The 26,911-nt window shown below is 34.7% G+C and overlaps 1 protein-coding gene across 1 annotated transcript; it reads right to left on the minus strand.

Moving 5' to 3' along the window:
- Positions 1-407: 407 nt before the first annotated feature.
- LOC109184180 (general transcription factor IIE subunit 1) lies at positions 408-8,796 on the minus strand. Its single transcript, XM_019334227.1, has 10 exons — positions 8,537-8,796; positions 8,217-8,336; positions 7,380-7,500; positions 6,329-6,454; positions 5,871-5,980; positions 5,604-5,787; positions 2,537-2,728; positions 1,709-1,939; positions 1,395-1,596; positions 408-819 (listed from the first exon to the last, which is right to left on the minus strand). Exons 1-10 carry the CDS (start codon positions 8,578-8,580, stop codon positions 719-721), a joined length of 1,431 nt encoding a protein of 476 aa, XP_019189772.1. The 5' UTR covers positions 8,581-8,796; the 3' UTR covers positions 408-718.
- Between the last annotated feature and the right edge of the window lie 18,115 nt (positions 8,797-26,911).

The raw sequence follows: 26,911 nt of genomic DNA on the forward strand, positions 1-26,911 counted from the left end.
ATACACATTAGGCATTGACTATTTACACAATACGTGTGGTAACTAATATATATATATATATATATATACACACACACACACACACAAACAGACACCTACCCGTTGTCCATTGATATACAAGAATTTGTACCTCCAAACAGAAAATTGTAGCATGGACCAAAATACATTTTGCAAGATGAACCATAATATAAATTTACTTCTAGTATATTGTAATCACAAGTTTATTTAACAAATTGTATAGATTAATTCACTTTGTATTATGATTAATTAAAATGAACATGTAAATATGTAATGTATTAAAAATGAATATCCAATAAATATACTAGAAATGAACATGTATTAAAATTAAAATCCATCTTGCGAAATGGATTTGGAGTCCAAAATATAAAAATTGCCTCCAACTAAAGGAGAAAACCAAAAGCATGTTAGAACTATTGGCGAAATCACCCACTCAAATTTCAAATATGGACATGTTCACCCCATTCAAACGTAAAACCATGAATACGATGAATCAAAGATAACCAAATACACTTCTTAAACTAAACTACATAAACAGAAGGTCCCCAACAAAAAGAACCGCCACAAGAGAATTTCCAAACAGATTAAAAAAAAAAAAAAAAAAAAAAAAAAAGAATCATTCTTCTAATGTATAAAATCGTTAGTGTCGTAAAATTAACTAGTGCTAGAAAGGGAATAGGAATACTGCTTCCATTGTCTGTTAACCTTCTTCCCAGTCAATGTCATCGTCCTCTTCTTCTGTAGCCTCTGCTTGGACATTCAAGTCGACCTTGAAGTTTCCAGTAGTATTACTGCCGCTACCTGGTATTATTATGCCCAAAAGAACACAATTCTATTTGTTATTTTAAGAGAAGAGAAAAATAAGCAATGAAAATACACATCTAATTATTGCTAGCTGATTTCAAGCCATAATCAATGCTAGTGCCTATCCATTTCCATTACTTTTTTTTTTCTTTAAGGATTTTTAGGCACCGAAAACATAGAAAAACCCTATTCCAATGTGGTTGGCCATGGAAAGTGTTAAGAGTCCCACATTGATAAAATAAGAGAGAACATATAGATTTATAAGGCTATGGGTTAAGACTAGCTAATTGATTGGATTCAATCTTTTAGTGTGGCTTGGCCGATGTGCATTATAGCCCAGTTGAGTGACCTTTCGGTCCACTTTGTGTTCACACAGTTGTCATCCAACCATAAGAGAGAACATATGGGTCTATAAGGCTATGGGTTAAACTAGCTAATTGGTTGGATTCAATCTTTTAGTGTGGTTTGGCCGATGTGCATCAGCCCGGTTGAGTGACCTTGGCCCAATCTTAGATTATTAACAAAAAGAAATCATGAAGAAACGATTGTAGAGAAATGCTTGTAACAATTACCCGCAGGGATTGCATCCTCCCATTCAACATCATCCCCTTCATCATCGTCTTCACGTTTGAACTTCATTCCAACTTGGCGCTCAGTAGACATGCTGGGTGCATCATCTGTACTCTGCTCCTCCTTTACCGTCTTTGCAGCTGATTCTTGCTGATGATATTGCTGTTGCAGTAAAGCAGCATAATATGCCTTAACATATTCGTCCTGCAAAAGCATCAGATAATATGTAACTATAATGCAACGGCTTCTTCTACAAATAAACTGAGCAGGAGTTATTATGCAGAGAAATTTAGCATGCTTGAAAAGTTGAAATAACCTGAATATTCTTCACATCATCTTTACCAGCCTCGGACTTCTTGTCATCAGATAAACCCATAGGAGCTGAAGTACCATCCATCTTCTCTTGCTTAACCTCCCCGCGCTGCTCCTTTGTGAGGTTCATTCCTTGCTTTATCATCCATGGAGGCAAAACTTTCATGGGTGAAGATGAACTCTCAGATTTAGTATTGTCTCCTTTTTCTTCTTGACCAGAGAAAGCAACTTCAACCTGCCAATAAACAACCAAAAACTCGTGTAAAATACAAAGATTGAAATAATTTTAGCGCCAGCAATTGGGGAAAAAAAAATCAAGAATAAGACAATCTACTATACACCCTCTCAATGCAATTCCCAGAGGAAATGAAGGAAATCCACCATTGACATACTTAGCATATGTCTTTACTTTTATAAAACAATATATTTGCTCAAAAAAGGAAAGAGTAATTCATCCATTTGAAGACATAAAACCCCAAGCTAGAGGAAAGAAAGTTTTTCCAGAGAAAAACATGAAGCCACCTTCTAAAGGTCTCTACCTAAGAAATGCCATTTCATCAGATGTTGGAGGACTTAAGAATAAAGAAACAGCTCTTCGTGATGCTGGACTACATATGCCAGTCTTAGGACATACATAATTACATTTAGAAATCACTCTGTTACATTCTTGTTTGACCCACACCTAATTGGAGCTTATCTATCCAACAAATGTAAGTCAAACCAACTTTTTAAAGCCAAATAAGAGGCAAACAGCTCTTTTTCAAGAATCTCCATCTGGGCCAAACAAGAACTATGCATGCACATATATAAATATATAAGAGTTAAAGGCAACCTTTGTCTCTCCAACGAAAGGCATAGGTGTTCCTCCCTGTGAAGATTTTGAAGGATCATTGCCATTAAAATCGCCATTTTCCCCACGGGCCACAGAACTTGCTTGGAGTTCCCAAGCTTGAAGACTTCCAAATTCTGGAACAGGTAAATCTTTTACTCTGGCAAGTTGATCCATCAGCGGTTTTAGTTGTTCCTGAAAAAAGAAACACAAATAATAAGCAGATTACACTTGTGGGATGGTGGTGCGTTGGGGGGCAATGGAGATGGATAAACAAATACAGAACTCCAAAACATAAAACAAGTAAGAACAAGAACCTACAGCATCCTAGCTCCAACTCTTTTTGCACATATAAATCAATCACATTCTATACAATCAGGAGTTGCAAGAAAACAGTAATTGGAAACTTTAAAAATGTGGATAAAGACTTAAAACTAACTGTATAAATAGGCCCACCACCTAGAAAAAAAAACTGCCCACAAACAATGTAAGCAGTGAGCCTTACTCCTATCCAAGTTGTCAACTACAACTAAACCATACCTTAATTAGTTCATCCTACTTGGTTCTAATAAGTGCTGTATTCATAGTAAGCTCTTCAACTAGTATACCTTTCTAAGCAACAACTATCAAATTAAGTTTTGGACTATCTCTGTCCATCAAGTTTTTTCCCAGGAATAGCACTTCTCCACTTCATCAAAGGTGGCATTAGTTCCATGTATAATTATTAAGCTCATATCAAACCGCAGTACAAAGGGGAAAATTGTATGGTTTAATTAAAATACCGGATAAGCAATAGAACCTTTAAAATCAAGGAAAACTCATAGTTCTCTGCTAAAACTGTAAAGAAATGAATGGAATAAAAGGGGAATAGGTAAAATTTTTCTAACTCCCTAAACATACTAATAACATTGAAGATGCAAACACAAAGCAAACAACTCAAGCGTCAACAGTAAAGAGAACGAGCTCATTTTTTGGTTCATAAAAGAAAACAAGCTCATTGATAACTTGCAACTCCATCCAACAGCCGTGTTGTTAGTAATTTTCTTCATAGATTAGACCCAATTTGTTAACATAATGAACCGAGAGAAAATTCAAAGAAAGATGGCAAATGTGTTTTTTTTTATGGTGGGGTGTTGGGAAAATGTTTTACAACTATTTCCACTTAGAATTCAAAAAGTCAATTGCTTTTTAAAGTTAATTCAACATTTGGTCCATCAAGTACAATGATAATTCCATTTTTGTTACAACAATTAAATTTTCCATTACATTTGAACAGAAAATTCATATCGAACAAATCTAAAGGGCATTTTGTAATTTTATTCTCAAATCTGAACTGTTAAATTTTCCATTGTCCTTAAAATTCCACCCCTGCCGGAAAAAAAAAATTAAAAAAAAAAAAAAAAAAAAACAAGCAAGCAAACAAAACACAAAACCCCTGTGAACTCTAATGAAATCATGCTACTAAGTAATAATTACATCTAATAGTCTAAAATGCTCACAAAAATATGGATCTACAGACTTGTATTTGGTGCACAACCAGTAGCATAATTTTTAGAAGAGTTCAAGGCATTTTAATAGTCGGGATAGAGCTTTTAAAATGGTGTAAGTCAATAGCAATGGAAATTTGAGAGGTGGAAATTAAAATGACAAAAATACCCTCCAAAGTTTGTCGTATAGAAATTTTCTTTCCCATTCTAATGGAAAATCTAACAGCTGTGTTGAATAAACTGGGAAAGATTTTGATTAAGTCATAGATTGAACACTTCTTGAAAATTAGATAGGACTACACAACATATACACTCATAGGCTACCCTAGAGTATATCACCCACATAGGTTATACCACCTATTTACACACTTAGAAAATATCAAAGGACACAGATTAAACACATACAGAATACTAAGAGACAAGCAACAAACTCAACAAGCTGAGCCAAAAGTGTCCAAATCATTGACTAATTTTGTCCTATTTTTTTAAGTTGAACACTAAATTTGGGATCACAAATATACTTAAGGAGGATTTCAGGGTGTAGGTGATCAAATACATCCTTTCCCAGACAATAGGTCTAAGTTTGAATCCAAACTCCTCAATCCCCCACAGATGTAAGTTTGCATGCACTTCATTATGATGTTTCTTAGCTTGGGGCTTGGACCCTTTACTATCTAACATAGTTTCAGTATACCAAATTCTAATTTTTTATAATCACATCAACAGACTACCATCATCAGTGAGAAAACACAAGCAACAGAATGGTTTCCGTCAATTCGTGTACTCACTTTGTCCATCATGTTGAACTTTTGTTTAGTCAATGTCTTATGGCAATTACTTGGGCACAGAAATATTTCCTAATGTTAAGATTTCCCCTATATTGTTAATTGTTAAATGTTAATGCTACAATTTTCTAGTAAATAGCAAATTGTTATTATGTAAAGGACTAATAAACACTCTAGACTCTCATTGTTACAATACAATTTTATCTTCTTCACAAAATAACCCCTATGATTGTGTCATCTCTCTCTTCAAGTTTCAAAGCAAAGCAATCACAAATCGAAGTGGTAAACATCTTTCAGAAAGGGTTACATTTGAATTTAGAAAAACATGTACTTTAAGAACTGTTAATTCTTTGACAGGATAATTTTTTACAATGATGTGTACCTCCAATATATTGCATTCAAGTGATATCACGAGAAACCAAGCACCCAAATCAGGGATTGGTTCAAATAAAAACTGAGCATTCAAGTATGAAGAGGGGATACTCTTTTAAAGTGCATAGATGTTTACAGAACTTGGCAATATATATATATATATATATATATATATATATATATATATATATATATATATATATATATATATATATATATATATATATATATATATATATATATATATATATATATATATATATATATGTGAAGCTATGACCAGCAAAAGGATCTTAGAACATCTTAATGATTTTGTGAGACTTCATACAACAACCCAAAAATAGAAGCGTTTCTGATATGTGAGAGCAGAACACTAATCAACTTTGGAATTTTAGCAGCTACACATAGTATAGGAATAGAACAAACCTCCATCCTGCGGAGCATTTTTTCTAATGTTTCACGACGATGTCTCCTTGCATTATCATCTCCATCTGCCAACCCTTGAGATGCTATCTTGTCACTCTCTGCTACCAACTCCCCATTACAACTTTCACAATGAAAATAATCATCATCTGGAGAAATCAACCGTATAGCATCCAAAGCAGTATATCTGGATATAAAGGATAAAAAAGTTTCAAAATTTAAATAAGATTGAAGATAAAAACAAAAGGGCAGCACGGCATAATGTGAAACCTTTTCCCGCAGTTCGGACATATATACTCCTGAACTGTATTCTTGCTATCAAGTTCATCCCTAAGCTTTTTCTTCATGCGGTGTAATCTGTACCTCACAACATCAAAGATCTGCAAGGAGTGCATTTCCATTTAATCATTCACTTTGATTAATGCTCCAAACGTACTAACAAGAAATACTACATATCAAGGATATATGAAGATGTATTAAAGATAGCATGAAGGCAAAAAGGAAAGAATCTGCCTTCTTCAGCATCAAGTGATTAATAGGAATATTTAAAACATTATAAATACATAATGCACAGAGACTGCATTTACTCTACAAAATGCAAATTCAAAAGGCAGACTGCATGTCCTACCATGGAGAGTAGGAAATATTAAGGTCAAAATGTGTTTGAAGGTTTATTTAATATTGGATGAAGATAATTAATCCCTTATGGAGCAATTAGCAGTAGGAACCTGTGCATAGTCTAGACAGCAGTAAGAATGGGTGTGCATCTTGATTTTTTCCTCTCCTTCTTTGCCAGGCAGGCCATCAATAGCAACAGAAACAGCAGCATTATATACTTTTGCACCTTTTGATGACTGTAAAATAGGTTAAATAGCACAAATAAACAAATAAGTAAAGCACATTATTTAATAGAGTACAGCATTTGGTTTTCAATAGGCATAGATTCATTACAAAGCTTAAGCCACTAGAATACACAATCCACTTTCTTTCCCTTTTGGATGAGTAGAATTCACCCATATACATTATCTGAAACACATTACTTTTACTAATAATATGAAGTAGCTCCATGAATGAGCTTCAAGAGCAAGAAAGAACAACAGACAGCCATATAGCTTTCAGAACATGAACTCTACATATTCTTTTACTACTAATAGAAAGAACAAGTTTGTTAAATAACTTGGCCACAGGATGCGGTTTCAGGAACACCCACCCCACCTCCCAAAAGCCAAAAACTTCACCAATCTTTCAAAAAGAGAAGGTCCATATAGTTAATAATGAAAAAACATTATTATTCTTGTGTGCATTCTAAGAAAAGAATTTAAGCTCACCAAGCAACAAGCAACAAGCAACATAGGCATGTGCATGAAAAAGTACAAGTATGTGTTTCTTTAGTTCAAAGGGTTTGGAACAGCTCAAGAATCCCAAAACAGGATGTTGTGAAGGAAGGATACACAACCACTTAGCAACTACCCAAGCCAAAGCTTCTATTTTGTATTCTTTTTAGTCCAACACTAGAAAACTCATATCTCATGCTGAGAAGGAAACATGTATAAGAATCAATTTTTAAACAGTATACTTCATTAAGGTGGAACATGGAACAAAGAATAGTAAATGTTGCTCTATAATCCCCTATATAACTACAGGAAAATTATTTTAAAAAGAAAATGTTCAGGAACTAGCAGGTTTCTTTCATCTGAACTATTAAAAGCAAAAAAACAGTCTGATTGATCACACTATACAGTGGCTTGTCAACCAACATGATGGAATGGAAAAACCAACCTCTTTCCTATGATCCCGCGTGATAAGTTTTTCTTCTTCAAAAAATCGTAGTGTTCTTCGAAGTTGTTTTGTATGCAGCTTCAACTCCTTCGCCAACTCTTCTTCCCTCACCCATGCGCGCCTAAAAATGATTAGACATACAAATAGTGATATTTGTACAAAAAGAACACAACTGATGGGCACACACTTTCTCTATCCCTAGAGTCCATCAAGAAAAAATTAATTCTTCTATAGTTATATTTTAGAAACTGTAATACCATAACTGAGCTTTTAACTCCAGCAATCATCATATTGTAAACAGGGAAAATTACTACTCTAGCGATCATCATATTCTAATTAAATTATTTATGCAGACAATACCCACTACAAGTTCTGATTTGTATTAATCTTGGGAGTAAAAAGGTACTCCTGCTCTGGCTGGCTCATCAATGTCTTCAAACAAATAGATTATCATTGAAAATCTAATGAAAGGAAACAACACCAAACTTAGAAGAGCATACAAATAGATTATCATTGAAAATCTAATGAAAGGAAACAACACCAAACTTAGAAGAGCATAAATGCCAAGATAGAATAAATACAAACAATGGTGAGGGAGCAAACAGCAAACTCTAGCTATTTTCAACAGCATAACTGCTTCTGCACAATTAAACTTACAGATGCACTGAATCATATCTCTAATCTTCTTCCTTACACCGAAACCAAGTAACTAGAAATCCATACACATAGTATTTCGGAAATCCCTTTATCATCTACAAATACAATAGCCAATAACTTCTACATATATAAAAATGCATACAGTAACATCACACACACACGTATGCTGAAAATGCAAACCTTGTGAGGGCATCTAGAATCACAACAGCAATTCCTCGATTATCGCTTCTCCCAGACTTGGGCTGATCACCTTTCGTCGCAAAATCGTCATAGAATGCTCTCGCCGTAAGTTTAACCAATCTATCAAACCAAAAAAATAATAATAATAAATAACAGACTATAATAAATCAGAACCAGCTGAAAAACGCAAGCTTTAGCGTCAATATAGAAGCAACCGAACACTGAATCCCTATTTCCATTAAATTTCTATATTTTTTGGTTAATTAAGAACCTTCGATTGAAATTCCCAAATTTTTAAAAAAATTAAATGAATATTTTACCGGTTAAACGGCTCGATGCTCACGGCGGGGGGCTGGGGGCTCATTTTACTGAGTTATCTGAGAAAAATCATGCAAGATTTAAGTAGATTCAGCGCCCGACTGCAGATATTGAGATTTACTGCGGGGATAGTTCTACGATTCACCTGGCGGGGGGTTATCAGCGAGACGCGGAAGATGGGACGATTATTAGCCGGAGGGATGCTTTAGAAGATTTTGGGGATTTTTTAATGCGGCTAAGTCCTCCTAACAAATTATTTATAGAAACACTTTACAACCCAAGTATTTCTAATTTCTAATCTATATATAGGAAAAAGGTTAGAAATTAGACACCAAATTATACTCAAAAATGTAATTAGACCATTCAATTTAAAAAAAATACATATATATATAATTGAGTCTCTGAATTGTCTAATCTAAAATTATGTAATTCAAATAAATTTGATGTGTTCATCAAGTCATCTCTGACGTGGCAATCATTCTATTAAAATTTTATTTTTTAAATTTATTTTAATAATTTTAAACAAAATAAAATTTAAAAAAAAAAAAAAAAAAAAAGTACCCTCCCAATCTTCGTTTCTAGGCCGGAGACAAAGAAAACATCTCATCGATTATAGTTATTTTACCCAATTTAGTCATTAACAATAGTGATTTTTTTCGATTTAGTCTTCAATTTTAATGATTGGAGACCCAATTAGGACATAAGCACAAAAATATATTTAGGACTAAATCGAGAAAACTCACTTTAGTTGATTATTAAATTGGGCAATTAACTCATATAAAAGCAAATGTCTTTTACTGTCCCTCCTATGAAAAGATTTCTATTTTAAAATCTTAAATTGCTCTTCTTTTAGAAAAATTAAATAACAATATATATTGTATATGATAATTTTATTTATCTAATGCTTCATGCCCAAAATACTTGAAAATAGTTAAAATTATTGTAATAATGTATTATCAAAATATTGATATGATTGATAAATAATAACATTGTCAATGAATTACTGTAACAACCAGTATTTTTAAATAGTATTATTTTATAAATAAATATTTCCAAAATGAAATTATTTTTATATTATTAAATATTATAGTAAATATGATCTCAAAATTAATTATTCTGATATGCGCCTTAAATAATCTATTTTTGTGACCTCTAATTTTCTACCCAATATCTATTTGAGACGAGCCTAAAAACATTATCTTATGTCTATTATTCTTAAGCCCATATACGTTTTATTATTCATGACCCAATAGTTATTATTGAGTCCAAATTACCTAAGCCCAAATGTTTAGATCAACCCAAAATATATAAATATATATATATATTCTCTCTCGATAACCAGCACAGCTCTCCTCACCATCTTCTTCCTCGTCCTTAGCATCTTCCATCGGCGATAACAAGCAGCAGGGATGGATGGCGATAGCAGATCCGACAGTGACCAGTAGTGCGCGACGGGTGGCATCCTTCCGACGAGCTTGGCGAGCAGCAAGATGAGGCAGCATCCGTCCTCAGTCCCTTCCCCCCTCCCCACTTGGTCGACGACGGGAGACGGCAGCAGCAGGTGGCGGGCTTACGGAGATATCCCCGGTGACAGCGTATTTTTCAGCGAGAGAAATGACTTACTGAGATAAAAGTTGTCATCATTCACCTCACATGCTTTAATTGTGATATTTCTTGCAAACATTCCCTACTTCTTTTGATATTTTGGCAATTCTTCACTTAATATCTTATATTGCATGTCAATATCATTGAAGAATAGAAATCACAAAAATCATCAACTCCAATACCTACAACTTCATCTAAATGAAGTTGTGGATCATTATAATGGTAATAAGGATTCAATAAGGATCATTTGGAAGTGGATTTGCACCACTATTTATACAAGAGCTCTTTTAAGGTTTATTGAATTGTATAGCATAGAGGCTCTCTTTCACACGCAGGGAAGGGGGGTGCAAATCAAATCCCAAAGTGAGCCTGTTGTACGCCGACGCCTTGCGAGCTATGTTATGCCAAACTTCGGTATCATTTTTTCCAACAAACTTCGGTATCATTTTTTCCAACACAGTCACTGGGTGGTTCGGCTCACTTCGGTATCATTTTTTCCAACACAGCCACTGGGTGGTCTAGTGAAGGTTTCGGCCAAGGCCGAAAGTGAGGAAGGTTTCGGCCTAGTAGCACGAGGTGTGCTTCGGCCGAAAGTTCGGCCTTGCCATGGCAAAACTAAGTGCGAGATCTCCAGTTCATGCTTAGGCCGAACTGAAGGTCTCGGTTTTCATAGGCCAGCCGAAAGCATGCACGAACCTGGTCCTATTGTGAGCGTTGGGATTTTAATTCAGTGGTTACGGAGTTAATTTTTGAATTAATTCCAATTTTAAATTTTGAATTAAAACTCAAGTTAATGGGTTGTTGTTACATGAGTTAAAAGGTTGCTTTTAAATGCCATAATGAAGCTATTCATTCCTTCACCCCTATATAAGGAGTAGAGCAACAGTAATTTTAACACAAGAAATACAAGCACATATTCTACTACGTTTTCAGCTCCAAAACACTTTGCTTCTACTCATTTCTTGTTACTATGTTCTAAGCCTTGCTCTTGTTCGCCGGGTTCAAAGTTTGGGTGCTCAAACGTTGAACCGTAGCACGTTTTATCCTGAGAAACCTAGGCTACAACACTCCTAGCACTTGTGGGAGGTAGCAAATAAGGTTTTAATGAAATAGTGATTCGCTCGACTCGTGCTAACAACCTATACCAAACCCGAGCCATATCTCTTTACCCTTTCCTTCCCAATTTTTTCGTAAAATAATAATCTTTTCGTAGGATTATTATTTGGGTTTTACCAACGAAATATCCAACAATCTTAAAACTTTATCCCTTGTTTCCCGTTGGTTGTTTTTGTCTCTAATTTCCCAGAAGAAATGGAGAATCCCGGTTTGCCAATTCATGGGGAGGAAAATGTTGTTAAGAACAACAGTGTTGGGAACAGCAACAACATTGCGAATTCCCGGGTACCACAAGTAAGCGTAGGTTCACAAGATGGTAGGAGCGCCGAGGGATACATTCCCATGACTCGGGTACCTTCGGCACCGAGCGGATCGACTGAAAAGCCAAAGAAGTTCACCGGCATTAGGTCGAACTTCAAGAGGTAACAGTAAAAGACGTTTTTCTACCTAGCAACTCTCGGCTTGACAATGTTCTTGACCGAGAAAGTTCCTGAGTTGAAGGAACAAGATGCTCAATCTGTGATGGCGGTTGGCATTTGGAAGGATTCGGACTTCCTATGTCAAAACTACATCCTAAACAGATTGAGTGATGCGTTATACGATGTGTATCAAATGATGATCAGCACATCAAAAGCGTTGTGGGAAGCCTTGGATCACAAGTATAGACGTGAGGATGCCGGTGCAAAGAAATTTGTGGTTGGCTGATTCCTCGACTTCAAAATGGTTGATTCCAAGACCATGCTAAGTCAGGTAGAAGATTTGCAATTAATCTTTGACGAAATCTGTGACGAGGGCATGGTGCTAAGTGAAGCCTTCTAAGTGGGATCTGTGATCCACTTGTTGCCTCCAGGATGGAAGGACTTCAAGAACTACCTTAAGCATAAGCGAAAGGAAATGAACCTGGAGGACCTGATCCAGCTACTCAGAATTGAGGAGGGGAACATGTTGAATGATAGGAGAGCTCCTGTAATTGATTGCGCTAAGGCCAACGTTGTGGAGCACGATAAAAGCTCCAAGAGGAACAAGAAGGACAAGCGAAAGCTAGGTTCGAAGGGAGTCATTACCAAGAACAAGTTTCCTGGTAGTCTGGTTAGGGATGGCAATTGAACCCGCCCCCGATGGGGAAAACCGTTCCCCGCCCCGACGGGGATGGGTTCGGGGATTTATTTCGGGGAACGGGGGCGGGGATGGGGGGAATTTTCCAATCCCCGCCGGGGACGGGGAGGGCATTCCCCGCCCCGGCCCCGACCCCGATCCCCGATCCCCGCCCCGTCCCCGAATCCCTGACTAATAATATTAATATTATATATAAATTAATATCTCTCTTGTATATATTTAATCATATTCTTGAATTTCCATGTAATTAGTATTCTAGTTTAGGTACATACATTTTATGTTCATTGTTACCGTAATACCGTACATATATCTTGTATAAATAGGCTATGTTTATTTGTTTAAATTATTATTGAACATCAATGTATTATATTCTTCATTCTCTATCTCTGCATATTCTCATGGTATTAGTAGATGATTTTTTTTTTCATCTTTGCGATTTAAGATTTTTCCTTAACAAAACTGTGTTTCTCTAGTTTTGTTAAGAATGCATATTATATTATGTGTGTTTTTTAAAATTAAAAAAAAAAAAAAAAAAAGTAAGCATGAATCAAAACGGGGCGGGATTCCCCGTCCCCGAAAAATCCCCGCGGGGACGGGGATGGGGAATAATTCCCCATCCCCGCCGGGGAACGGGGCGGGGACGGGGAATGGGGGGACATTTCGGGGACGGGGACGGGGACCCCATTCCCCGCCCCCGCCCCGCCCCGTTGCCATCCCTAAGTCTGGTACATACTATAATTGTGGCAAGCCTGGCCACAAAGCGTCTGAATGCAAAGTTACAAAGAAGAAGAACAAGAGTTCTGAAGCCAACGTTGTTGGAGAGAGCAGTCAGAAGGAGGTCGAGATTAGCCTTTCGGCTATGGTGATCGAGGTGAACCTCGTGGTTGTTCATCGACACTGGTGCAACCAGGCATTTGTTTTGCAACGGTGAGATGTTCAACACCTTTGAGATCGTTGAGGGTGAAAATGTGTGGATGGGAAACTCTATTCAGTCTGCTGTGGAAGGCATGTGCAAGGTGGTTCTGAAGATGACTTCTGGGAAGGATCTGACGTTGAACAACGTGTTATATGTTTCGAAGCTTATGAAGAATCTTGTGGCTGGCTCACTGCTGAACAAGCATGGGTTTCGCATGGTGTTCGAGTCAGACAAGTTGTTTTGTCTAAGTAAGGAATGTTTGTTGGTAAAGGATATGTAACTGATGGGCTTTTTAAGCTCAGTGTAATTCCTGTTATCAATAAAAGCAAATTAATTATTTGTGGGGTCCAGTTCTCAATTTGGGTCGGGTCAACGGGGATTTGGGTTCTTCGTAGTGAGACGGAGAGATTGATATATTGTACGTTCAAAATGGATACTGGGTGAATGAGATATTGATTCTCAAAGTAAACCTATTTGAGTTGGAAAAGTGAAGGGAAAAAGCTTGGGGGTAGCTTTTGTCCCACATTGGTTTGGGAAGTGGATTTGCACCACTATTTATACAAGAGCTCTTTTAAGGCTTATCGAATTGTATAGCATAGAGGTTCTCTCTCGCGCGCAGAGGGGGGTGCAAATTAAATCCCAAAGTGAGCTTGAAAAGACTTGATTCAGGCTTGAACTCGTGTACACCGGCACCTGCGGGCGGGTTACGTTATGCCAAACTTCGATATCATTTTTTCCAACACAGCCACTGGGTGGTTCGGCCTTGTGAGCCGAACTGAGTGAAGGTGAGTAGCGCTTAGGCCAAAAGTGATGAAGGTTTTGGCCTAGTAGCATGATGTGTGCTTTGGCCGAAAGTTCGGCATCGCCATGGCCAAACTGAGCGCGAGATCTTTAGTTTATGCTTAGGTCGAACTGAAGCTCTCGACTTTGGTAGGCCAGCCGAAAGCATGCACGAACCTAGTCCTGTTGTGACCGTTGGATTTTTAATTCAGCTGTTACGGTGTTAGTTTTTGAATTAATTCCAATTTTAAATTTTTAATTAAAACTCAAGTTAATGGGTTGCTGTTATAGGAGTTAAAAGGTTGCTTTTAAATGCCATAATGAAGCTATTCATTCCTTCACCCCTATATAAGAAGGAGTAGAGCAGCAGTAATTTTAACACAAGAAATACAAGCACATATTCTACTACGTTTTCAGCTCCAAAACACTTTGCTTCTACTCCTTTCTTGCTACTGTGTTCTAAGCCCTGCTCTTGTTCGCCGGGTTCAAAGTTTGGGTGCTCAAACGTTGAACCATATCGCGTTTTATCTTAGGAAACCTAGGCTACAACGATCCTAGCACTTGTGGGAGGTAGCAAATAAGGTTTTAAGGAAAGAGTGATTTGCTCGACTCGTGCTAACAACCTACACCAAACCCGAGCCATATCTCTTCACCCTTTCCTTCCCAATTTTTCCATAAAATAATAATCTTTTCGTAGGATTATTATTTGGGTTTTACCAACGAAATATCCAACAGTATTTAGGATTTGATTTTTAAAAGTGGGTAAAAAAGGCAAAGCATGCGAAATTTAAATATGGATAATATCATATAATACAATATCACATAGGATCTTTGGCATTTTAATTACGGAAGGATTCGAATTTGCATCTATAATACGTCTGGCAGCGGACGAACAGTTCACGACAAGCGTTCCAGGAGCGGCGGAAAAATAAGATGGGTACGACAGAAACAGGTAAGCACTTTTGTCCGATTGAAGCAGTGTTGGAATTGCTACATGAGTTTGCATTGTTTACTTTAAATCAAATGTTGGGAGGGATTTAAGGTTTACAAAACAAAAACATGAAGATAGATTGTAGAATTGATCACGGGGGAATAAAATAAACAATGTGTCTAACCATTATCTATCTTGAAAAACCATAAAGGAGAATCTTGTCTTGATTTCTTGAAGATAAAATGAAGATGAATATTTGGTAGAAAGGGGAAAGAAATGGCGTGAGGGGAAAGAAGAAGTGGGAAGTGAGAGAGTGTGTTTTGTCTAGGTAATATTATGTCTTGAATATATAAGGTAGAATAGATATACATATGTATATGTATTAGGGTGAATGAATAAGAAATGTGCCCTTATCTTATATGTAGGAATTGTATAAGTTCAAGAGTAAATAAATTGGGCCATAAGATTCTAATAAGAATAAATAAGAGAATAAGAATAAAGCCCACAATACAAATAATTAAATGGCTTAGAAGGATTATATATATATACATGGACTAGTAAGAATTGGGTTTAATTCAAATATATTGCTAGATTTATTTGAATTCAAAGAGTTGGGCTCCATCAAAAGAATAAATTACATCTTAGAAAATAATTACGGGAGATAATTCGGGAATAAATTATTACGGGGTGTCACACAAGGGTTTTGTCAATATATCTGCTAGTTGATGATCAGTATTGGCATATTCTAGCACGATATCTTTCTTCTCAACATGATCTCAAATGAAGTGATATTTGATGTCGATGTGCGTGATCCTTGAGTGTAGCATCGGGTTGTGAGTTATGACAATGGCGCTAGTGTTATCACACTTTGGCCCTGTTTGGTAAAATAGTTAGCCTATCAGCCAATTTTGGCTTATTTGACCAATATTAATTGTTTGACTTGGTTAAAAAAGCAATATAAGTGTTTGGTTAATTAGTTTTTTGTAACTCCAAAATGCTAAAATTCAAAAAGCTGCTCAAAGCAACTTTTTCAATTAGCTTTTTGAGAAAAGAAATTATACCAAACAACTATCAGCTAACAACTAATTTACCAAATACCTTTCTACAATCAACTAATATAGTAATATTATAAACTAGTTATGTCATCTAATTAACCCAATCAGCTAACAACTAACAACCATTTACCAAATAGGGCCTTTATGTTAATCTCCTTGGCTTCAATGTCATAGTCCTTGAGTTGTTGTTTCATCTATAATACTTGAGCACAACAACTTCCTGCAGCTTCGTACTCGGCTTTGGTTATACTTGTTGCAATCAAATTTTGCTTATTGCTAAACCATGACACAAGTCTTCCACCTAAAAATTGACATGTGCCTAAAGTATTGTTGCAATCAATCTTGAAACTGGAAAAATCTACATCCAAATAGCCAATTAACTCAAATGATCCACATTTCTTATACCAAAGTCCAACACTTTGCATACGCATAAGGTATCTTATGATTATTTATTTATTTATTTATTTATTTTTTTGCAGCTGTGAGGTGAATTTCCTTAGGATTTGACTGAAATCTTGCAATGATCTACTGGATCTGAGATATAGGAATGAACCAATGATTCCTCTATACTTAGCTTGATCAACTTCTCTTCCTTCGTTGTCAACATCCATTCGTAATGAAGTGTTCATATGAATCTTGACCGATGATTTTCCATCAACACCAAACTTCTGAATTAAATCCTTAGTGTATTTTGTTTGATTGATGAAGATCCCTTCTTCACTTTGCTTGACTTGCAAACCCAAGAAATAGTTGAGTTCTCCTATCATACTCATCTCAAACTTACTCTTCATCAACTTGGAGAACTTCCCGCACAAAGATGGGTTAGTGCTACCAAATATTATATCATCCATATAAATTTGAACTAAGAGAATATGCTCACCATCCTTAATTCGAAATAGGGTTTTGTTAACTTGACATTTCGTGAATCTACAATTGCTTAAGAAACACGAGAGGGTGTTGTACCAAGCTCTTGACACTTGTTTCAATCCATGCAAGGCCTTTTCTAGCTTGTAGACTTTATCCTCACCCATATTTGCAATAAATCCCGGGGGTTGCTCTATGTGCACTACTTCTTCCAATAAACCATTTAGAAATGCACTGTTGACATCCATTTGAAATACGTTGAAGTCTTTGTGTGCAGCATAAGCTAAGAAGATCCTTATTGCTTCCAATCTTGCCACGTGAGTGAAGGTTTCATCAAAATCTATACCTTCCTCTTGGCAATACCCTTTTGCAACCAATCAAGCCTTGTTCCTAACAATGACTCCTCGTTCATCCATCTTGTTCCTAAAGACCCACTTTGTCCCAATAATATTTTGGTGTGAAGGTCTAGGAACTAGCTCACATACATCATTCATTTCAAATTGATGGAGTTCTTCTTGCATAACTTGAACCAATTTTGGATAACTTAGAGCTTCTTCAACAACTTTGGGCTCAATTTGTGAAATAAAGCATGCCATCATGCCTTCTCTAATGGATGATCTTGTTCTTACTCCTTGCCTAACATCTCCAATCACTTGATCAGGAGGATGGTCCCTTAACTATCTTAAATCTAGTTGAAAATCAATTGGAGGTGCTTGCTCATCTACTGCATGAATATTCGTTGGAGTAGTCGCAACTTCATCTTACTGTTCGAATAGGTGTAATTGTCTGGGTATGAAAATAGTTAGATCCTCTTACTGTTCGTTGTTAACTATTCGACCCAACTGTTCGCCATCAACCACTTGATATGATTGTTCTAACTGATCATCTGTTCGGACTTCCAACTGTTCAAACCTTTCGGATATATCTTTCACTTCTCGGTTGATGTCCCTTCATCGAATTTTACATGTATTGAGTCCTCAACCACCATAGTTCTCTTGTTAAGTACTCGAAATGCCTTGCTGACAACAGAATAACCAAGAAATAATCCTTTGTATGTCTTTTCATCAAATGCCTCAAAATTTGACTTTCTGTTGTTGTGAATGAAGCATTTACTACCGAATATATGGAAGTAACTCACAATTGGCTTCTTGCCTTTCCATAGTTCGTAGAGTGTCTTCCCATGAACTTTGTGAATTATTGATCTATTTTGGATGTAACATGTTGTACGTGTTAACAGCTTCGGCCCAAAATCTCTTAATTAGGCAATCAGGAAAGAGAAATCATTGACCTTGCGACTTCCTTTAAAGTTCTATTCCTCATTTCGGCAACTCCATTTTGTTGAGGTGTTCTGGCTGCGGATAGTTGATGTAGAATACAATTTTCTCCACAAAACTCCTTGATCACTTGGTTTTCAAACTCTCTTCCTTGATCTGACTAAATCTTGACTATGGTTGTTGCCTTTTCATTTTGTAGTTGCTTCAACAATTCGGGCAACAACTTCTCGGTTTCATTATTCTTCTTAAAGAGTAGTGTCCAATATACTTAGTATAGTCATCTACTACCACTAAAGTATATTTACGCCCACATAATCTTACTGGATCAACTAGCCAAACAAATCCATATGGAGTAGGCTCAAAGGTCTAGATGATGATTCCATTGATTTTGACTTAAATGATGACTTGATTTGTTTCTCCTTTTGTTAGGCTTCACAAATCTTGTCTTTATTATAAGTCACGCTTGGCAATCTTTCTACCAACTGTCCTCTAGCTAGCTTGTTAATAGTTTTGAAGTTGAGATGGTTTAGCTTGTTGTGTCATTCCTAACTAAGATCTGAATTCCTTTAGCTACCAGACAAATATTTGACTTTGCAGAATTATAATCCACTACGTACATGTTCTTTCTCATCCTTCCTGAAAGAATAGTCTCCATTAACTCTTCGTCGATGATGAAACATCAATTCCTTGTGAATTCCACTTTGTAACCCTTATCACAGAATTGACTTGTTCTTAGTAGATTAAACATTAATCATTCTACATAAGACATGTCATTTATAGTCAATCCATTCTTGGTGATATCTCCTAATCCCTTGGTTTGACCATTCGCTTCATTCCCACCAAAGACAACCTTCGGACCATTAATTGTTCGATAGTTGACCAAATTTGACTTTTCTCTAGTCATGTGTCTCGAACACCCATTGTCAATATACCAAATGGTCATGTGATCCGAAAATCAAAAATTAATTTGATTTATGTACTCATATCTTCTTGGGTCCTTGCTGGTTAGTGAGTTTTGGCATACATTTATACCTAGAACCCATTAATCCAAGCTTAGGTGGAATGTAGCAATTAAAAGCATTATAATCATACGGGATGTTTTAAAAAAACCTTGGGTTTTTTAGGTGCATATATATATATATATATATATATATATATATATATATATATATATATATATATATATATATATATATATATATATATATTTTGAAATTGGGATCTTGCTACAGTGTTATACACTGTATAATATAATTGTTGCTTGTATCTATGAAACCTTTCAAATTGTGCTTATGACATAGGTTCATGGACCATAAGCCAATCATCATCAGAAGAAAATAACCTTTCGACACCCCTCATTGGTCATCTAGTAAACCTCTAGGGTTTATTGCACCATTCTAGTTGACCATTTGAGAACCTATTCGATTTTCTTCTCGAGTAGTTACCTTTCGTGTAGTTCTTAGGCTTTCCTCTCGAATAGTTACTCTTCATAGGTTGACCATTCGGTTTGCTACTATTGAGTCTGATATGTTCCGTATAGTACCTTGAGTACTTTTTTTGGTTACCATTCAAATTTTTACTGTTCTGAGGTTCCACAACCTTTCGAGTGTTCTGTCCATTTGGTTGATTACTCGTTTGTGGCATTTTTCCTTTATCAACCATTGTTCGAGGTTCAACCAAACTATCTTAACGTTTCACAAAAATAGACTTTAAACCTCCATTGGTTGAAGGATCTATTGGTTTGGCCAATTTCAAATGTGAGGGAGAGCTAGGATCAAAGCCAAGACCTTTTTTTGTCACTAATAGGTCTTTGCACACTTATCATTTTATCCATCATTTTTGGATGAATTAGTAAAACTAGCTATGACCTCACGTAAATTGTGTTCTCTCACTTCCCTTACTTTGCACTCTTCCTTAAGTTGGACAATTTATTTCTCGAACTGTCTTAGTTTGCAAATCATTTCGGAAGTTTTAGCAATAATGCTTTTGAAAGGTTCGCGTTCAGCCAAGAGTCGACTATTTTCCTCAATAGTCAACGATGTGTTACTGTTTTGAGGTTTCACACTACAAGTACACAAGGTTATATTAGGTGTATAGAAAAATGTTCTCCTTTTTTAAGAACCATTGATCTTGATAGATCAATTGCTTAGATCTCTCTACATGTTTTATCTGGGTACCTCTTCACACCTGATTTCATCCATGTATATATAATCAAATGAGAACAAGTCGTTATGAGAAAACTAAGAACCAATAATCTCAGTCATACATCTGGAAAAATTGAACGGATCAGATCAAATTTTAAAAAAATGTCATTGTATTTTCATAATTATAACCAATTTTACAATGCTATTTAGAACACTATACTCTACACTTCTCATAATTTTCAAAAATGCACAATTAGTTGTTACAAAGTGCACATTTAGTATTAAAAATGTACACTTGCAAAAATGCGAAAATGCATTGTACTTAAGGTTTCGATTTTAGAGTTTATGACTTAGTTTTTTGGTTTTATTTTGTTTAGGGATTCACTTATTTACTGCTTAGGGTTTAACATTAACGATTTAGATTTAAAATTTAGTTTTTTTTTTTTTTTATTGATTTTTGAAAAGTTATACAGGAATTCATATTTAGTTGTTACAAAGTGTATAGTATAGTGTTCTAAGTTGCAAAGTAAAGTTGTCAATAATTATAAAAATAACACTGCATTTTTTTTTTATTTTTTCTTTTTTGATATGATTCGTCTGATTTTTACAGATGTAAGGTTAAGATTGGTTCTTAGTTTTCTCCGGGAAGTATGTTCTCATGGGATCCTAAGCCTATAATCAATCTCAACTTTATTTATGAAAAAATCAATCAAATCATATCAAATTTTAAAAAATACGATGGTATTTTCATAATTATCACCAACTTTAATTTACAATGCAATTTAGAATATTATACTTTGTACTTCTCAGAAAGTGCATAGTATAATGTTCTAAATTGCAAAGTAAAGTTATCGATAATTACGATAATCCATCACTTTTTAAATAAAAAAAATTTATATGATCCGTATTTTTACAAATATAAAGTTGATATTGGTTCATAGCTTTTCTCCTAGTGTGTGTTTTCATGAGATCGTTAGCATATACAAAGAGAGAGATGAAAATGAAAAAACAAAAAAAAAAAAACAAAAAAGCAAAAATCATTGAAAGCACTCCAAATCTTCAGAAATGATTTAATAATTGGATTGTAATCCTTATAATCGGGGATTTGTTTCCATTTCATTCTTCCCCATTTCCCTCTCTCACGTAATATTATTTGATTTGACATGACGTGCCACTTATTCTCCACCCAACTTCTACTACTTTTACTGAAGCAATGAACAAAATCTTTACTAATACCAAAACCCCTTTGCTTTCTTTCTTTCTTTCTTTCAACTTACAGAAACACGTACAACTCCTCGTATCATACTTCCAACTTCACTTCTTCATCTTCAGGTCTACGAGATGATGAAAGATGGGAGGGTTTTCAACATTATTTTTAATCTTGAAAGGAGAAAGTAGAGAACCCCCCCCCCCCCCCAGCAGTTATCCATATACATATATTTACATATATGTATGCATGCAGGATATCAGGTCAGCTTACATACATTTATCTCCAATCTACATACCTATTTCTGGGTTTTCATTTTCTGTCTATATTATTTTTTATACATCTGGCAAGGTTAAGAATCAACCTCGTAATTACAAGCTTTTTGATATATATATATATATATATATATATATATATATATATATATATTGATTACATATATGTTTTTATGTACAACCGTACCATACATACATGCGTAGATCCCAATATGTTAATTTGATTATTTTTATGTATTTAGGAGAATGAAAAATGGGTGATTTTTGGATTTACCAAATTTGATTTGAGAGAAATTTAGATGATTTTTTTTATTAAATTAATTAATCATGGCTCATGCATTGTATTGGGTCGGTAAAAAACTAAATATATAATTAAAATATCGGTTATTTGTGTAGGACTTGTAAAATTTTAATAGTATATATTTGAATTTGATTATTTATCAAACATAAGTTTAATAGCATACATAAAACAAATGACAAATAATATTTTAAGTACAAATTTCATATTGAATAAACTAAATTTAATCCACTCTAAGAAAAAAATTATAGAAAGAAAAAAAAAAACTACTATCAAATAATGTACATTCAGTATACAAATAATATATTTTTATATATTAAAAATATACATTATATTCAGAAAAAGTACATTATTTGAATACTGAAAGTACATTACACAATATATAAATAATGTACTTTTAATACCTTAAAAATTTTGTTATGATCCATATAGCTATGTGTGGACGATAATGATTTGCCCTAATGATAGGAAAGAACCAAACAGTAAAAATAAAAAATTTTGCAGTTTTGTTTTTGTTTGAAACCAACAAGTCAACAACAGTTATATCATGGATCAGGCCGGTACATTATTCCTATTGTAAATCCTGGCTCAGGTTATATACTTTAATTTTTTTTTTTTGAATTATATACTTTAATTTAATGTATGACAAATTATACTGTGTATTATAAATAAATATTCATTTTTAATATACTCATTATACTGAGTGTTCATTATTTGACAGTATAATAAACATTTACTATATAAATAATGAACTTTTAAAAACTAACATTCAATATATTAAAATTTAACTTTAAATATATTAGTCAAAGATCTTGCAGTTAAGCGACATGAAGTGATTCTTTCAAATGGAAAGTTATGAGTTTGAGCTTTAATAGAGGTGGCATTGACTTGTTGGGACCTTTAGTAGGTTGAGAAAAAATTATAAGTATATATTAAAAATGCACATTATATCAGTGACTTACTAGGTAGACCATGATATATGATGTACATTCAGTTTTTTACCGAACATAATATGTTCTTGCAAAACAAAAACAAAAATGCAGTAAATTTTTTGATTATTTTTTATAGACTTATGAATTGTGATACTTAGATAACAATCAGTTGTGGCCCACTTCCCTTACAAAAATTTCAGCCCACTTGATTATCCTAAATGGGCCGTAGCTCAGCCCAGTTAACATGAGTTGATTATCTAGGAGCTAAGACCTAGAAGGGTGGACTTCGCAAATCATACCATGGACCAGGGTCTACCTAGTCCACCTTATATTATTGATTCTTGTCTAAAATGACATTCAGATTATGTGTCTATAATTAATATATTATGTGTTTGTCGTTAACATATTATATGTATTTAATTTTTTTATAAATGCATAGTTTATTCACTAAAGACATATAATATATTAACTACGGACACATAATTTTTAGACTGGCAAATTATACCATGCACCGCGGGTCTTTTTTTTTTTTTTTAAATGAAAATAAACAGTGTTTGTTTTCCGCCGTTTCGCACCCTTTTGCAAAAAGCAACCCTGTTCTTCAGTGTCATTTTGTACACTGCAGTTTCAATTCAACACAACTACAGTTTCATTTCGATATAACTATAGTTTCATTCTATATTTATAGACTCAAATATGTGAAAATGTTATTTAATTTTATTTTATATACACTATAGTTTCATTAAAACACAACTACATGATCATTTTGATATAATTACAGCTTCATTGTACAATATACACTCAAATATGTAAAATGTTATTCAGTTTCATTTTATATACATTGCAGTTTCATTTCACTATAACTACAATATCATTTTGATATAACTGCAGTGTCGATTTAGATATACTGTAGTGTCAGTTGGTGTTTAATGCACCAAACAAGCGGACTCCGTTAACTATAACGGCGGACCGTTTCTTTACTTAAAGAAACGACGCCGTTTTTATCGCGGTGCACATGCACCGCGGTCTATGATATAACGACCCTTTTTAGACTAAGGACGGCCATGGTATAAGAAAGAGTCCAAAACTTAGTAGATAATTTTCTTTTTAATAACTCTAAATTTTCAACTCTACCCGACTATATTCTGAGTCCATGAACCCATTCCTTAAGCCCATAAAGAGATATATCGAACCAATTTCAAGACTTAAAGTCTACACTTAATAGATAGTTATATACGCACTCAAATATAATGGGGTGTGCTTAATAAATTTGTATAAAGATAAATATAAATGTAAATATATACGGAGTAATATTTTCACAGAGCTGTCAAGTAGCACCACAGAATTTTTGAACGACTTTATACTCATCTTTCGATACATGACAATTAAGTGGAATTAAATCTAAAATAGTTACTTATAGTACAAGGTTATGTTACTCTCCGCAATAAAATATATGTTACACTCACTAGTTCAGGAGGCACTATTTGGAAGAAAAATCAATGTTCGAATCTCGGCAGCCGCAGTGTGAGAATTATGTTCAAAGTGAACAGATTTTTTGTGCACATCGGCGTTTGACCCGGTCTGCTGAGCCATTAAGTCACTGTAATTTACATCTATTTTCTAATATTCTGTCGGGTCGGGCCTCGGGGTGAGAGAAGTCCTTGGAGTTGGGGATTCAACATTTTGGGAGAAAAATATATGATACCTAGCATCATTTATTACATGTCATTTATTATATGTTACCTCGCATCATTTATTTTTTAATATTAAAATTTTAATATTTTCGTATTATCGTTTAGACATGGTTGATTTAAATATGCTAATATAATTACGTATTTAAGTAGTGATGCATCTAGATGTTTAATTTTTTCTTCTTATTTTATCTGTCATGCATAAATACTACAAAATATTTGAAGGTCAAGTATTCGATGGGGTTTTTTTTTTATGCGGTTCTAATTTTACCTATATAATTTTATTTGTTATTCTATAATTAATTAATACGCCATACAAAAAGTAACTCTAAATTCTTAAGCTTTTGCAATAATGTTGGGCTAAGGATGGGGATGGTTCTTGGTCTATAATTCAAAATCCATTGCGATATATTTGTATTTCACATATTGTACAATAATATTGACTGTGACGTTTATATTTATCTCTTGTTGTAAGCTGATAAAGCGATCCACATGAGCTGAGCTGAGCTAGCGTTACCCTTTAGAAACACGCGTTAAATTTGCGAAACCCGAGGTTGAAATCCAGATAGTACTTGCATGCCAATGCAAGCTGCTAGTAACTCAAGCTCCATTCAGGGATGTTGGTTTATTCCCTTTTTACTAGCTCCATAATAGAAAGATTTAACAAAAGCATTGTGAGAGTTGTACTGTTATGACAACTTTTTGTTGAGGGGGCAAGGGGCATCTTCCCCTTAGTGCTTAATTGGTTTGTGGTACGTACTCCTCTCTGAAAGGGAAAAGGAGGAAAAGACAGAAACGGATAAGCATGCCAAGGTTATTGGGGATTTCTGAGAGCAATTTTTTTTATTTATTTATTTTTTTTAAGAATTTAGGTATTTCAAATTTCAACTTAAGTCAGACTCATTTTAAACATAAGAAATTTTCATCACATGTTCTCCTGTACACTTAGTGCACAAGGGGTTTTCATCTCTTTTGATAAGTCGATGCCTCCCAATGACCAAAAGTTCTTAATTAGTGGGATTTGAAACCGTGAACTAAATAAATAAGTTGTTTTTTAGGAAAATGATATATGTATTCCTAATGAGTAAAATTTTCACTACGTGTTCAAATTTTATAATTGAATAAAAGTCTTACAAATTGTAATGTCTGCACCTCTTTTTCTAAATCGAAAGTTCGGTTGACATTCCAAAGCCCTTCTCACGACTCCTCTATTCATCTACGAAAGTAAGGAATTTTAGGGACTAGATTGTTTGGGTTTGTTGAGAGGATTGATGCATCATGACATTGGGGCGATCACCGCTTTTCAATTCGGTCTAACATAGATCATGAAAGTGGCATATTAGCCCCTGAATTGGTGATTGGTAATCTTGGAACTTAACATTGAGTTTCAGCAAGAGCGGCTTATTGGTCTTTTTGGTTTGAGTCGATCATCTGTTGACAACTTACGCTAGTTTATTTCCTTTTATCCATTTGCCAATTAGGGTTACAAGGCGAGGTTTATCCCGTGTCGGTAGTGACTACGGGTTTCTCTCGTCACTTAAAAAATATGATACTCACAAACTGCTACATAAATATAATGAAATTAAGTTACATATTTGCTATTAGCTATAATTTTTTTATATATTAGAGCATGTTACATTAGCGGTGAGTATAAAAATAAGAATACAAGCCTATGCGGAATAGCTTAAGAGATTGTCCAATTAACTCTAGATTAACTTCCAGCAGTAGAGTGAGTTTCAATCCCCAATGAAACTTAAGTCATTAAAGAAGGGGTACAATATATAATGAGTTAATACCCAAAATCATCCTTGACTATAGTGGTTTTTCTCAATTTCGTCCTAAACGACTTTGGTGACCTAATATCGTCCCAGACTTTTGTGTTTCGCTCAATTTAGTCCTAGACTTTTGTGTTTTTACTCAATTTAGTCCCTCATTTGTTATTCTGTCCATTTGGTGTTAAATAAATAGACAATTTAGTAATTTTAATATTGGCATCTCTTTACTCATAGACATGTGAACTGCGAAATTCCTTTTTTTTTTACGAATTACTCCCAGAATTACTTCTAAAACTGCGAATATAAAATTTGATTTGCAGGTCCGGGAGTAATTCTGGGTGTAATTCGTACAAGAAAGAGGAATTTCGCATTTCACAAGTTGAAAGTAAAGAGAGATC

This window comes from Ipomoea nil, unplaced genomic scaffold (genome assembly GCF_001879475.1).
Source record: "Ipomoea nil cultivar Tokyo-kokei standard unplaced genomic scaffold, Asagao_1.1 scaffold1250, whole genome shotgun sequence".
Lineage (NCBI taxonomy): Eukaryota > Viridiplantae > Streptophyta > Magnoliopsida > Solanales > Convolvulaceae > Ipomoea > Ipomoea nil.

Coding starts and splice junctions, on each gene's coding strand:
- LOC109184180 (XM_019334227.1), bottom strand. CDS start 8,580: ATGAGCCCCCAGCCCCCCGCCGTGAGCATCGAGCCGTTTAACCG. Junction 5,981..6,328: donor GCTGTCTAGACTATGCACAG/GTTCCTACTGCT, acceptor CACTCCTTGCAG/ATCTTTGATGTTGTGAGGTA. Junction 820..1,394: donor GGAGGATGCAATCCCTGCGG/GTAATTGTTACA, acceptor TAATAATACCAG/GTAGCGGCAGTAATACTACT.